Source organism: Ambystoma mexicanum, chromosome 14, assembly GCF_040938575.1.
Source record: "Ambystoma mexicanum isolate Mex_15411 chromosome 14, UKY_AmexF1_1, whole genome shotgun sequence".
In the NCBI taxonomy this organism is placed as follows: domain Eukaryota; kingdom Metazoa; phylum Chordata; class Amphibia; order Caudata; family Ambystomatidae; genus Ambystoma; species Ambystoma mexicanum.
In genome coordinates this window covers 42289369-42305424 of record NC_090940.1, presented here as the reverse complement: position 1 = coordinate 42305424, position 16056 = coordinate 42289369, and the positions used below count along the sequence as shown (strand labels likewise).

Sequence of the window (16056 nt, the reverse complement as noted above, 5' to 3'; positions counted from 1 at the left end):
ACCCTCTCGGAGCACGTGTCCCAGATAAGGCCCAATAATATCAGGGTCTGCATAGGGAGCAGCTGCGACTTCTTATGATTGAGCGAGAAGCCCAGATCACGCAGTGTGTTCATAAGGGCATGGGAAGATTGGTGAACCGCTTCCGGAGATGCAGCCCTGACGAGCCAGTCGTCGAGGTATGGGTAGATGTGGAGGCCCTGCGCTCGGAGGAGGACGGCCACCACATTCATGAGCCTGGTAAAGACCCTGGAGGCCGAGTTGAGGCCAAAAGGAAGGACCTTGTATTGAAAATGGTAATGATTTAGTCTCCCTTGTCCAATGTCTCCGCTATAAAAGCTGGCGTAACCATCTTCAACTTTTGCAGGGGTAAGGCGAGGTTGAGGGTGGAAAGGTCCAGCACAACTCTCAGGCCCGCCTGGTTCTTCTTTTGAGAAAATCCTGGAGTAAAAGCCAAAGCCTCGCTGGGGGGGGCTTTACTTTCTCTACTGCCTGGCTCTCTACGAGCGACCGGATCTCCACTAAAAGAGTTGCTGTCCCAACCTGTGGGAGTAGAGGGGAGGAGAGGCTGGGATAGGGAGGCGGTACCCCGTGGATACTATGGAGATGTTCCAGGGGTCCTCGAAATTCTGGCACCAGAAATGTGCATGGAGAGCAAGCCTGCCCCCCACTGGAGACACGTGGACCCGAAGGGACGTGTCATGCCTTCTTTCCCACCGAGGCTGTCGCAGAGGAGGGGGACTGGAAAAAGCCCTTACTCCCCCACCCCACTTTTTGCTGCTTGCGTCGGTTCCGATACGGCAATCGCTCGTGCTGCCTGGATCTTAGTTCCTGGAAACCACGGAACCCTCCGTACATACGAGCCCTGTCGGAGGGCTGCTGAGATTAGGTGTACGATTTGGGCGGGGTCTTTGTCAGGATGGATAAAGACTTGGCCGTTTGTGAGCTGTTCGTTTTGTCCAGCTCCTCGTCTGTGGAGGAGTGCAAAAGGCCCCCCCCCCGACCACTCAAACGGTAGATGTAATATGCGTTCCTTGACATCAGGGTTGAACTTCGCTGCCCGGAGCCAGGCTGTCCTTCTCATGTCCGTGGCGATACAGATGGCATGGCCAGAGGTGTCAATATGGGCCACGGTGGATTCCATGAGGTCCTGCACCACTAGCTTGGCCTCAGCCAGCCCTGCCTTAACACAGGATTGGCTTTGCCTAGGGAGTTTCGGGAGGAAGTCCGCAATTTCCCACCTTACCTTTGGTTAGCGGCAGCCAGCATGGCATCGGTGTTCGCCCGACGAAGAGGCAAGGACGCGTTGGAATACAGCTTCTTCCCGTAAGCCTCCAAGATCTTACCCTCTTTGCCTAGCAGCGTAGCTGAGGAGGTGGCCGAAGGACGACTGCGGCTTGGAGTATAGTGATTCTGCAGTGATGAGTGTGGCTGAGGGTGGGCCGATAGCAAGCGTGTATCCCCCCCCTCCATCTGCCTGTACTTGGCGGCCAGGAGTCGACTGACCGAGAGGGGCTTGAGCCACCCCTTCTTGGCCATGGAGAATACATTGGTTTGCAGTGGAATCCCCGTCTTGGCAGAGGGCTGTTGCATGAGGACTTCAGCCAGAAACCCCTCTGCTAACTGCTCAGCCTCGGGTTGGGGTAGACCCAGGTACTCCGCCAGCCCTGCAAGATGTTCGTGGAAGGCTTCACAACCCTGTAAAAAGTCAGGAAAGGTCCAAAAACAAAAGGTTTGGGGGTATATAGAACTATGGAGGGAAAGTTGCCAAAAAAAGAAATGTTTCCTAACAACGAGGAGCTGCCAGAAGTAAGCAGCTTAGCATAGATACGCAGCAGCTATCATCGTAGAGTATGGTTGCGAGTGTGTGGTAAGGCACAATATCTCTGAAGCGAGGGGCGTGCAACACACCTCAAGCTCTCTATTCGTGGATTTGTTATCCAGAACTTCTAGAACATCTGGGGGCCAGTTTCTTGCAGTGGTGTAAAGCCCACCTGGTTCCCACGGGGGCGCTGATCTAGTCTGGATTACTGCGGCCTCTTCTAGCGTGATGCGCAGGACCCAGAACACCGATTGGACAGGACCTCCAAATTGTGCTTCCTTGGCCCGTAGGAATATCCTTCTGCAGATGAGAAAGGGGATTAACAGTCTGAAGAATGGTGTGCTAGCTCCCCCCTTCCCCCCTCCGTTCCGCTCTATTCCTCCAAACCTGGTTTAAGCTCACCTTATGGTTTGGAAGGTTGAACTCTCCATCCTGCTTCTGGGGCAGGGGCGCGCGTTCGTCCAGTTACTTCACTGGTTTTCAGAATGGCGCTGGCAAAATCCACTTGACTTTCCTGAGCGATGCGCCGTAAGTATGAAAGTTCAAAGTTCAAGTGAGGCCCCCTTTATGCTGTCTTTCTCACCTGTGATCTGTCCTTTATTTCAGGTGCAGAATGAAGGCTATGCGTCGAGGGGTTAACCTGCCGAGGTGAGTAGTAATGAGGGCGATCCCTCTAGATGTTCTTATCATTCCTCTGAAATGTCTCTAGTCCTTTCCCCATAGGGGCCGGGGTACGGTACCTGCCAACGGGGCGGCGCCGACCCGAAATGTGGAAGAAAAGCTGGTAAGTATTATGGCTGTTAATCAGGCTTTCCTTCTGTGTGTCCTTCTGCTCACCTTTTGTTTCTTCCTCTCTCCCCTAGGTGCAGAGATGTGGCGTCCGATGCTGACAGCCGCGATGGAGCCGGGAGATGTCTCTTTACAGGACAGGTGAGTGAAGCGTGGCACTGCAGCGAGCAACGCAATGCTTTTAAATTGAAGTCTTCCTTCAGGGATGCTGGCGAGAAGATTCCAGATGCAGGTAAGAAGCTTGAAATAATCCTTGGTTTTCACCTTTCTCTTCTCTTCCTTCCTTGCAGGTCTTCCAGGTTCAAGACGGGCGTGGCTGTAGTCCAGGAGCAGACACGGTGAGCGTTAAGCTGCAGGAAGCAGAACAACGCGAAGCATGAGCTGCTGTCTGGGCGTGGCTTAAATAGCCTCCAAAGTCGTCCCAGGTATGTATCCTTCCCCAACTAGGTATGTATCCTTCCCTGGCCACGCCAGAGTGAAAAAATAGTCCCTATGAAAAAATAGTCCCTTTCAGGCCTCAGTGAGGCCTGAAGCGTGCAGCATGGTCTGCATCAGGTAAGTGCACAAAACACCTCCCTTTATGAGCCTGGCGCCTATGGCGCCAGGACTGATGTCCAACATGAGCCTGGCGCCAAAGGCGCCAGGACTGAGTCCAAAGAGTCCCTATAAGGGGCCGCTGGGCATTTACCCGAGGGCATGATGCCTGCTTCCGGGGGTGCTGGGCCTGGCCTGATGCTCCGGGGGTAGGCATCATGACAAGTGGCTCCTCGTGAGTTGGAACTCCTAGGAAATCCACAAACCAAGCATCTGGTCACGGAAAGCCTTTGCAGAAGGTTACCCTCCGTTTCACTGCTAAGGAGCTGGTGCAGGATGGTTTGACGATGCCGGTATGGTAGGCAGCTGTATGGGGGCAGGCCCCTGAGTCTGAGGGAGGCTTGGTGCAGCTGTAGTCAGTCATGGTGTGAATGGAGGTGATGGGGTGTTTGGAGATGTGGGCGGCTAAGGCATCATCTCACTGACAATCACCTTCAAGTACTCTGTCATGACTCAACCTTATGAGGGCTTGAAATCCATCGAAGAATCAGTCCTCGGAGCTTAACTAAGCTGGGAAGCTGTCAAGAGTCCAAGAGAGCGTTGGTGGCACCAGAGGAAGAGAGTCCATGACGATGTAGATGGGGCCCAGTATGGTCGTCTGTCGTACTGTCCAGGCCATAGGGGTTCATGAAGGTGGTGAAGATGTTTGGGTCGGTTAAGAAGTGTTCAAATCATTGGAAAGCCAGCCCTAACAAGGCAGAAAAGACCCTTTAAGTACTGTAGGTGGCAGAGTCACCAGCGAATCTCAGCTGCGGCCTGTGACCAGTTGAAGAACTGGCAAGTGATCCAGGATCAATGACAGGTGGGGTCTGGACAATCTGCAGTATTTAATTTGGAAATGGGGTGTAGTACGTGCTTCCCTTGGACTTATTGGTGCCTACCAACATAGAGTCCCTGGATTTAGGCCTTGAGAGACCATCATGATGGATCCAGGTAGTAGGGGGTGACGAAAGTAACTAGTGCAGGCTCTGGATGTACCGAAGTGCCCTCATTGAGGAAGTCACTGGTAACGCCTGCCCTCTCGGAACTTAATCCGGTACTACGCTACGAGGAACGATCAGCTCTAGAGTAGTCAGCCGTTCCAGCCTTTGGGCCACCTCCAGTGGGATTTGGAGGATTCATAGGACCCTTCCAATGTGTGCCTGTCCCAGGGAAGGAGCCACTGCATTGGTGTGTATGAGAAAAAGGATTCTTACTAGAGCGCAGCGTGAAGCTCTGCAATGTTGATCTCTCAAAACTCCTCAACTTACCGTGGAGGGGAAACAGAAACAAGAGACGTCAGCCACGTGCGCAAAAGCCGTCCAAAACGAGGCAAGCCTTCCAGACGTGGTTGGACCAAGACACCTCAAGCAGTAACTGTATCTATGGCCAGGAATCACTTGACGCAGGAGGCAGAGGAGGTGAATCCTGTTATGACCGGCATACAAGAAAGGTATGGCAGTGAAGCCATAAGCAGTGAAGCGGTGCAACCGCTTAAGTAATTTGAAGAAAAAAAAAATCTTTTATTGAGGGAAGCTAAACTGACAAAAATAAAAGGTTAGAGCAGTGCATAGAGTGTCCAGTCGGGTGAAAAAAAGGACCGACGAGGATGGTGATAGGAGTCAGTATGGGTGGGCACACCAAGGCATGCCCTCGAGAAGAACTCATTTAAAGGGGAAGTTGACTTTTTTGCAGTGCAAAAGGCCTCCCCATATGCAAGCGAACCCAATCACTGAATCGAAAATCTCCAAAGTAGTGTTTCATCTCTTTTCCACTCCTCCACAGTGTGGCAGAAACCAGTCATGGAAAAAACCTATCCGACATAGGAGTCTACAACAGTAAAATAGTTGTGGTTAGGTTGTACACATACTTCGTGGATTATTTTACTGAGCAGCGGTGTTCATGCCTTAATCAAAGTATAGCAAACAAGGTGTAATACTCCAAGCTACCCACCAGATGGATCTATGGAAAGCATGCAACGAAGATTCACAAGCTGCATTAAAGGCCAGTGACAGACACCAGCTGATTCACACCTGTCTTCTCGTGACGGTTTAAAGATTTGTGTTCAGACTGCGATTGGGTCTTTTCTTTTTTTTAATTAGGAATTTGAGGAAGCTTATCCATTGGCACATGGCGTTTTTAGTTATCTTGATTGAGAAACATAGCCCCTACTTAATCTCGAGAGCCATAAGCACTAGTGGGCCTTTTTTTTTTATGTGTCTGAAAAAGAAATCTAAAATAGTACAAGAGACATACATTTTATATCTAGTATATTTGATTTGTTCTTCAATGATGCTAGCAGGTGAGTGAAGATATTTCAAAGTATGCAATCACAAATGACACAAATACTGAAGGTAATTTGACATTATAGCACCATAATTCAATCCAGAGCACTCCTAGGGAGCAAGAGAACCAGCATTTGTAGTCACTTCTACCAAACCACACTATAAAAGAGAACCTTTATAACACCAGTATAGATCACGCCTGTTAGGCAAGATTGTATGCCGTGCCCTTTGGGTGCACTACAACAACCCTGACCTCCTGGCAGTAGGAACCCAACCTTTGGTATAAGTCTGTACTACACAGGTTGGTAGCGTGTTGAGCAGCCATGCTTATCTCAAGAGGGTCAATGTGAGCTGTAGGGGAGTTACACAGAGATTCACAGTGACAAGTATTCAAATAAACTTACACTCAAGGTTTCTTGATTAAACCATTATTAATTTATTTAACAGTCAGTTTGAGTAAGCCTTCTTCAGAAGGGGCAATATAATAGTAACACACAAATACACTCCAAAATACACACTAATATTTATAAATCAGTAAGTACCCTTTTGGGATGGCACACAGACAATTCCTACACCCTCAGATTTTAGTAACTACGACACTGGACATTCATATACCATTGTTTGCACTTAGAATCAGATTTAGGAGTATGTCAAAGAAAAGGGGTTATAAGAACAGAACAAGAGATCACAAATATTCTGAAGCAGGTAAGTACTTTTGGTAACCCCAATGCAAAGTTAGTTAACCCTTTGATGGGTGGGTAGAGCCTTGAGAGGCCCGCCAAATGTCTCGACTATCGGGTTGGAAGAGGAGAAGACTTCCTACTTTGAATTTCTGTAGGCCCCTATGGCTGCCAAATGGGTGCAGCATGTGTCCACCTGCACGCCTGAATGAGCAAGGTGTGCAGAGAAGGAGAGCAAATCATCCAGCGTGTACGTAAGGGGGTCGATCTCTTTAGAGTCTGCCCAGTGACATAACCTAGTCCATTTACTCTTGTATGGGCTCCTGGTAGACTTACTCCTAGTGCCCTGAATGATTTCTAGGTTAGCCTGTGATGGGCTAGGCTCAGGTGCTTCAGCGTGACCTGCTCACACTGCGAGGGCTTATTTCTGTGGGGCAGGTGGATGACCCTGCCCCCCTGCTGCGCCATAAGATGAGCTGGGCCCATCGGAAGGTTAATGGGTGGTCTGTCCGAGAGGCTGAGAAGCTCCGAGAACTATGTTCTCGCCGGCCACCTCAGAGCCATCAGAATGATGCTGAGGTGACAAGATTCCTTTATCTTACAGATCTCCCTGTGGACCATGGGTGGTGGAGGGAAGGTATACGCTGTTATGCCGTTCCATTGTATCTAATGCATCGCCCAGGGAGCCGTGGCCCTGCCCCTGCCAGGACGCAAACTGATGGCACTTTCTGTTGTCCCAGGAGGCAAAGAGATCCACTTGAGAATAGCCCAATCTGCTGAAGATCTCCAGCAGCACCTGATCGTTCAATGGCCACTCTTAATTGTCCGCTCCCAGTCTGCTGAGCCTGTCCACCTCCAAGTTGGACTCACCCGGCAGGTGGACGGCCGTGAGGTAGATGTTGTTCTCCAGGGCCCTTTCCCACATGCTGACCGCTAGGCTGCACAGTGGAGGGGACCTGGTACCCCCCCCCCCTGCTTGTTGACATAGTACATGCTGGTGGAGTTGTTGGTCTGGATAAGGACGACCTTGACCTCAATGAGAAGAAGGAAAGCCTAGTGAGCTAGCCAGATGATATGAGACTGCTACTCCTGCTGGGTCCAGACTCCATGGACGCTGTGGTCTTCCAGAGTGGCTCCCCCAGCCCTCTAGGGAGGAGTCCGTAGTGATGGTGACCAGCGGGGCCAGCTGCCAGAAGGACTTGCCCATCCGCAGGTTGCAGTCCGTTAGGCAAGATTGTATGCGGTACCCTTTGGGTGCACTACAACAACCCTGACCTCCTGGCAGTAGGAACCCAACCTTTGGTATAAGTCTGTACCTAAACAGGTTGGTAGCGTGTTGAGCAGCCAGGCTCATCTCAAGAGGGGTCAATGTGAGCTGTAGGGGAGTTACACAGAGATTCACAGTGACAAGTATTCAAATAAACTTACACTCAAGGTTTCTTGATTAAACAAATATGACTTGAACAGTCAGTTTGAGTAAGCCTTCTTCGGAAGGGGCAATATAATAGTAACACACAAATACACTCCAAAAATACACACTCTTAATATTTCTAAATCAGTAAGTACCCTTTTGGGATGGCACACAGTCAATTCCTACACCCTCAGTTGACTTTAGTAACTAGGACACTGTGGACATTAATATACCACTATAATCAGATTTAGGAGTATGTCAAAGAAAACGGGTTATAAGAACACAACAAGAGAACACACAAATATTCTGAAGCAGGTAAGTACTTTTGGTAACCCCAATGCAAAGTTAGTTAACCCCTTCCTGGAAGGAAGGCAAAACACAATGTCAGAGGGAAGAAGTGTCATTCAGGGAGCCAGGCTAGGGCAAAGTCAATTGGGCAAAAGTCTAGGTGAGCTGAAGCACTTCTTGCAGGTAAGTAAAAGTCTTGCACAATGTTTTAGAAGTCTTTGCAGAAAAGAAAAAATCAGAGCAGGGCCACAAGCTGATTAGGCTTGTGAAGTAAAGAAGATGTTAGCAACTCTACAGGGCAACCAAGACAAGTCTCAGCAGAGAACAAGCAAGGTTACAACAAGAGGTAAGTTATCGTAGACTGTACAGTACCTTTGGTTAGAAGAAAAGGGCTTTGGCTGGTTTATGTTCCTGTGCAGCTCCCGTGTTCCCGGGCCTCAGTCATGGGGACAAGAGGGAGGACGTCTGGAGGACACCTGCACTGCAATGGGACGGTCGGCAACAGAAAAGGACCAACTTTGATTCAGTGGCACTTCGCGGTTTCAGCTCCTCGCGCCTAAGCAAATAGCAACACAGCAGGCTCTTGGCTGTCGAGAAGGGCTTTCCTCGCATCTGAGATCCAGCATTCTGTTGAGGTGGCTAAGCCTCGGTCAGTCCTGCTTCCTGGGAGTCCGGAGGATCTTCCTGGAGCTCTTGGCCAACTTAAAAGCAACGCACACAATCTGGTGTCCCTCTCCCTGGCTATTCGGTTCCAGCAGCAACTGCAGTGGAATTTCAACCAGCTCCGAGAGGATGTCCAAATGGCTTACTTTGGAGTTGATTGGTCCCACCAACTCAAGGGAAGAAATCATCCTTGAAGGGCTTCTCTAGTCGAAACGAAATTGGCTTTCAGCATAGCAGCAGGGCTTCACCGGCCAAACGGTCCAGGAGTTGCAGCAAGCGTCTTCTTCAAGTTCTTCTTCGGATTCCTTCATCCAGTGGTCGACTTTGCCTTTCAAGCCAAAAAGCCTTGCCTTTTATGCAGGTTTCTCCCATTCATTCCAGCCTAGCTGTCAGTCACCCAGCAGGGTGGCTGTCCTTGCCGGACAGCCAGCCGGCCAATCACCCAAGAGTGCAATCCTGTCTCCTAGGAGACTAAGCACAGGGAGTTTCGCGCACCTCCCTCGCTTCCTGCCAGAAACCCTGGAGCCAAAGGCAAAACGAACAAAGGGAGCAAACCTGGTTACCTGGCACACAGAGTAAATCTCAAGAAGGACCTTTCCACAAAGAAATGGCAAAAAAAGACGACCAGGGCCATTTTGACAAAGATGGCACCCTTGGGTGCTTTACTGCAGCTGCGAACGCAACCCGCAGTAAATGCACACCAAAGTAGTTAAAAGTAAACCACTGCCAACAGCCATTCATCGAGGAAAGGGTAACATAAAAATGTTACATGAGAAGCTGGACAAAGGGGATACTAAGTAACCCCTCCAGCACCTATTGTAAGATAGTTTTTGCTGGGTCTAGAAAGTTTACAACGTAAGTAAAGTCAATTTCACTTCACTGCTCTTGGAAACAGTAGTTTATCCAAGAGATGGTATTTAAACCTTGGGAAATGTAAAAAGACTTCCCTGTGTCACTGCACCAAAGGTAATGTGTGACAATGTAAAATATGATGCCTATGGAGTTTGTCAGACTCCACAACTAAAAGAAACAGAGTTCAAAACAAATTCCAACGACCAGAGAGAGAGGGGGCAAAAGGGTCTCACTCTCTCCAGGTAAAAAATTAAAGTCCTAGAGTCCAGCAAAAGAGCTGGGGGGTCTCTAAGGTAGAGAGGAATTAGCACATTTCTGAGAATTCTCCCTAACAACGCCAAATCTAGTTCAAAAGAACTTTTCAAAGTCTTGAAAGGCTTTAAAGATCACCCCCTCTCCCTTCCCATCTATCCTCAGGGTTAACGCACGGTGTCAACAAATTGAGGATGAATTTAACCATAAAATCACAGGACATTGTCAAGCTATTGACATTAGACTAGCTAACCTCAGTGGAAATGTTGCATCTAGCTAGTGCAAACTTCCAAAGTAATACTCCGGTTGTTAACACGTCTGAATTTGAATTTCACGCATGCTCTGAACAAGAAATTAAAGCCATTATAATTACTATGAAATCTACCTCTTGTATTGGCGATGCGTGCCCTTCTGACATGCTAAAAAACTCCTTGGACGCGCTCTTATCATAGATCATGAAACTTGTCAACTCCTCCTTTCAGTCTGGCATAGTGCTCGTGGAGCCTGGGTTACGCCCCTTTTGAAAAAAGCATTGCCCAACCCCTTCCATCTCCAAAAACAACAGACCCATCAACAATGTTCCCTACCTATTGGAAATCCTAGATAAGAGTGGCGTACATTCAGCTGCAGAAATTCATACAGTATCAATCAGAACATCCTTAATCCTTATTGGTCTGGTTTCCCTAGCATGGTATCGAAACCACCCCCCTGGACCTTAAATACAAAATCACTGATATCATTGAAAGAAAACACACTGCGCTGCTACAATTAGATCTTTCAGCAGCTTTCGATATCATTGACCACAACTTGCTTCACAATATACTTTTATCCTAGCCAACTGTTCCACTAATACAGCAAAATGGATTGCGTCCTTTTTGGGTCCAAGAATTTCCAGAGTGGCCGTAGAGAGATCGCAGGACAAACCCATATTAAATACATGCGGCATCCCGCAGGGCTCTTGCCTTTCCCTGTTGCTTGTTAACCTTTATATTAGACATTTCCTTGACCTTCTTGAGGATCTTGGTATCCCTTTTGCAAACTACGCGAATGACACTCAGATCCTCTTTGAACTCTCAGGCAATTACTAGAAGGATGTAGATGTTGTGAACTGCACATATGCAAACTTTCAAGCATTGATGGCGACTAACTCACTGGCTCTCAATGATTCTAAAACTGAGTTACTCATTCGGGCCTTGGACCCAAGACTAAAGAGTCCTGCACAACAATATGAATCCTTTATAATTGCCAGGAATTCTATTCCCATGAGCAAGTCTGTGAAAACCTTGGGAGTACCACGTGATGCTAACCTCTCCATGAAAAATCATGTCTCACAAATCCATTCTTCATGCTGTAATGTAACTAAACCTTTACACCAGATTAGACCTTATCTTAATATCCCGAATAGTACCCCCCCCCCCCTTCCTCGCCATTTTACTGATATATACATGCATGGATTACTGTGACAGCTTGTTAGCAGAGACCTCACAGGGGAATTTGATACAGCTGCAGATTGTGCAGAATGTGACCGTTTGGGCTGTCTTTGTCCTGTCCAGATGGGATCACATTACAGTAGCCAGAAGGACTGGCTGCCGGTAAAGCAGAGAATTAAACAAGATCTTATATCTTGCCTTTAAATGCCAGAATGGCAAGGCCCCACAATATCTAGCTAACAGATGATTGAGAAAATCATTCAGTAGAGCGTTGCACTCTTTTGGCACACATCTGCTCAGACAGCCGAAACCCTACCCGAAAGATTTCGGCGATTGCAACTTTGAGTAGAACACATCACGCAAATGGAATGCTTTGCCCGGAAGCATTAAAACTTCTCATTCGCTATCTGCCTTTAAATAAATAAATAATTGTAAAACCGTGAAGAGCGCATTATCCAAAAAGTAGATTGCACCCAGTGAGCATATTGGTCCAAATTTGGTAGGTGATCAGGAAAGGAGAGAACAGAAACACAACATATTTGGACTCACTTCCAGACATCAAGTAGATTCCATTCGGGTCAACCGCCAGACTCGTCACAGAATCCAAATGAGCAACCATAGAGTGGATCATTTTACCTGGGAAAAGAAATCAGAAATAGCCATCATCCATCAGCTACTTACTAATGGGCTGCCATTTTAAGCCATCTTCCTCCCTTCAGTTAAAACATCTTTTCAACTCTGTATCACAAGTATGGTTGTAAGTCACTTTCTAGTACATATATTATATTATCTGTACTTTCTATTGGCTAGCCGAAATAAAGTAACCGTGATGAGGAGGATGAATACAAAGTCAAATTAAAAGGCCCCACCTTCAATTTGCTTCAAATTACAATTTTTTCAATCTCCGAGCTGGGTGCGGTGATGAAAAAATGGTTTAGAGAACAAAAGAAAAAATAAATAAATAGAAACATAGGGCAAGATCAGCCCCTCTCATTTTACTGCCGGCACATGTCCTTACTGTTCCTATTAATGGCAGACATCTATAAACAAAACCAGATAAACTCCATGTCCCCTCTGTGCTGCTTTTATGTGACCCTGGCGCAGGGAGGTTTAATCTCTTCTTGGCACAGCTGAAAACGTGAATTTGTATTTATTGTTTATTTGTATAGCGCCTATACACGGAAGTGTTTCAAAGCCCTCAAGAGGGGAAGGGGGGGAAGGCAGTGGGAAAACAGTCATTCAGAGCCCTTGACTTTTCGAATGATACAGGTCTGCACAGAGCAGGTAAGTGCATGAATGAGGGCAAATAATACATACAACAGTGAAGATAACTCATGTCTGATGGCAATCCTTCGTTTATCAAAGTGCCTTACACAAACAAGGTAAAGGTGGGTGGGGGGCAAGGTAGAACAGGCAGGCTACTATACTATGCTAAGTTGCATGCAATTATATAGCGGTGTGACGAAAAAATACAGTGGAGGGGGTGGGTGGATGAGAGGGAAAGGGAGGAGTGTGGGAAAGGAAGAATACTGGTCATTACTATGCTCTGAGTAGTTAAGCAGTTTAAGGTATAAGGGAATAGGAGAGTAGGGTGTAGGGGAGAGGAGGATGGGGAGAGGGGAGAAGGTAAGAACAGAAGGATGGACAATACACCAACAACACAAGGAGGATAGGAGAAGAGTGCTAGCAGAAAAGGTAGGGTAGGCTGGGAAGGGGAGGAGGAGAAACAGGGCAGGAAGTAGAGGCTGCAGATGGCACAGTGAAAACACATGCAGCACCTGGGCACAGTCAAATTTCTTCCAATGACCAGATTACGTCAGCCTCCAGTTCAACAAGCAAGCTGTTCGAAATTCTTAAATCCATGGAGAAACCCAAAGCCCTAACCCCACCCTTCCATCCGTCTGAGGAAGATTGTGAAAAGGTACAGGAGGCTTTCACCAACAAAATCAAGGCGGCAAGGGAGATAATTACAAGATTGCAAGCCATATCAAAAGCCCAGCAAGGCACACCAACCCGGTTAAGTCGCAAAGCAACCAGGAAAGTTTCGAATTTCATCCTATCACCACAGAGAACATGACATGCATTACTTACCGTAAAAGCATTTCTGATGATTGTATCTGCTTAGATTCACATGCTGTGCATATGGTCCGACATCCAGTGGTAACCGCGGAGTATTGCATCTTGTCTTTCGGGGACCGAAAGGGGATGTCGGCATAGGCGTGTCTGAAACACTATCCCCATCATGGCGTGTGTAGTACCCAAAATCCCTCACGCGCCAAAGACATCCTGCACAGTCGACAATCAGAATTCAGAGCAGCTCATAGCACTGATACAGCGATGTTGGATCTACAAATCCATATGCTTAGCATCATGGATAAAGGCAAAACAGGTCTACTCGTGCTATTAGATTTTAGTGCAGCATTCAACCTCTTAGATCATCAACAGCTCCAATGGGGTCTGGAAAATGTGGCTAACTGCTCCACCAAAGCCACTAGATGGGTAGTCTCATTTCGATCAGACAGGAAATCTAAAATCCATTGCAGGAAAAAATTATCAAACGAAACGCCCATCAATTGTGGTGTTCCGCTGGGTGCCAGTTTATCCCCACTCCTTTTCAATCTTTACCTTGGGTGTCTATGCATAGTGCTGGATAACATTGGATCTTATTTTACAAACTATGCAGATGACACCCCGTTGGTGGTGGAGCGGATTGGTTGCTATACCAGTGATAGCACCCGGGTGGTGGCACTATACAACATCGAAGCTTGGATGGAAAGGAATTGGATGGGTTTAAATGGAAGCAAAACAGAGATGATCTTTGGCTCTCACCAAGCCAGAGCCAAGCTAGGCCCAGAATATAAGTCCTTTAACATCTAAGACTCCCCTTTCCCTGTGGCAGGGAAAGTGAAAACACTGGGGCTATCTTTAGAAGCTTCCATGGGCGCCGAAGCTCAGGTTATGTACTTAAAACAAAAATTGCCTGTACTACCTACGTCTCCTCAAAGCCATCCGTCACTACTCGAGTGAAGAAAATTGTGCAGCTATTGCGAGGGCCACAATATTATCCCTGCTCGACTATGGAAACGCACTACTGCTAGGCGCAAACAAGGGATGCTTAAAGTGCCAGATCATTCAAAATAACGCTGTCAGAATAGTAAAAAGAAAAACAAGAACAACACACATTAGGGCTGACAGAGCTGACCTTAGAGGACAAGATACATATTAAGACCATGACCGTAGTTCATAGATGCCTGTTTGGGCAGGCCCCGGCCGATCTGAAAGAATGGATCACACAGCATGTACCCAGGTGGTCACTAAGATCTGAGGCACTGGGTCATATTACAAGCCCACCCCCACAAACATTCTAATGTTCTGGGTAGGGCTTTCCCGGTGATAGCAGCACAAAAATGGAACAGCCTACCAATACAACTCAGACACAAATGTAACTACATAACATTCAGAAAAGCCTGCTGACCCAGTTACCCCGTCCAGTCCCTTAGGCAGATTTTACTGTCCCGTTTCATATGTTTGTACTTTGTCTTCATGCGTGCGCCCCGATGCCTTCGGCGCAATATAAAAACAAATAAAAAATAAATAAAAGAATCGATCTTTGGCAGTACAAGGTGAACCATGTAGCAAGTGGGCACAGCTAGATTCGATATTTGGCAGGACAAGGTGAAACGCATGCAGCAACTGGGCACAGCTAGATTCGATATTTGGCAGGACAAGGCGAAACACATGCAGCAACTGGGCGCAGCTAGATTCGATATTTGGCAGGGCAAGGTGAAAAACACACAGCAACTGGGCACAGTTAAATTAGTGGGAGTCCAGATGAGATGGCGTGAGAGGTGGGACAGCCCCAGATGTGAAGGAAGGGGGTCGATGAATATAGTTGAGGGAACGGACCTTCAGAGAAATGTTAGATGCTCTATTAATTCAGTGCGACTGGAATATGTTTTCTCCTCCTCAGCCTCAATGAATGTGCATGTGGGGAGGGGAATAGATTATGGCCCAGTATGACAAAGGGCACAGAAATGCACACTTCCCACATGCTTAGGAATTAAATAAAGATGGCTTGCAAATAAATCTCAGTCAGTTGGTCCTTTTGTAAACACTGATAAATGGCAGTGGAACTCCTCCACCTTTCCCTCTCATCCATCTCTCATTTTAGAGCATGGAAGTGGGTAGGGATAACCACAAGGGAAAAGGTTAACAAGGCAGAAGATGCAAGAAATGCTAGGGATACTTGGGGGTTCTGCTGAAGCTGTAGGCACTCCACCACAAGTTATTCTACCACAGGAAATAGTGATACAGATGAACGGCTTCTGACTGGCTGGGAGGCACATGATACTGACCAGAAACCCCCCCCCCCCCTTCCCCATGCAAAGTATAGGTCCAATGTTAAAGGTAGGACCTTTCTAAACCCACGCCGGTGTCCTTTACATCAGTAACACATCATTCAAGGATGGGGATGCAGAATAACCGACACCAAATAATAAGACCGACTCAGGAAGTTGGGAAAATGTCTCTCCCGACTTATTTTTAATCGTCTAAAACCGGGAGTTACAACGGACGCCGCACAGCATAAGTCTCGACGCATTTCATAAAAAAATCATACTTCTATAGCAAAAATCCATCATACGTGATGTCATACTACATTGCAAACTAAGAACACGTAGGGGAGATTGTGGTTGGCTTAAAGGAAACACCTAAGAATACTTTCTATATAGGGACGGGTTGCGATTGGTCTCTACAGTCAGGTAGACAACTTATGCCCACCCCTACTGCAAGTCATCTTCAACAGTTATTAAGTACACAGCATATTATTGGCTCTCAAACTATAAGGCCCTTCATTATATGGCCTTCTACAATTGGTTGGCACGCTTGTACCATGTCTGGAACATTCGGCTCACTAGCAGCACGCAAGCTGGTACCCCAGTTGTCAATGGGTGTACTTGACCATATCTCCCCACCCAATTAGCCCAACATATCTCATCGCTCATGCCTTCTGCCA

The 16056-nt window shown here is 47.4% G+C and overlaps 1 protein-coding gene across 3 annotated transcripts in view; it reads right to left on the bottom strand.

The window, feature by feature from the left end:
* The window catches only part of STRN3 (striatin 3), a 1674795-nt gene that overhangs the window by 9747 nt on the left and 1648992 nt on the right, over positions 1-16056 (bottom strand). For all 3 annotated transcript variants that reach the window (XM_069638486.1, XM_069638489.1, XM_069638488.1), the window contains one exon: positions 11592-11678. In XM_069638486.1, coding sequence (XP_069494587.1) covers positions 11592-11678 — 87 coding nt within the window. The remainder of the gene's footprint in view (positions 1-11591; positions 11679-16056) is intronic.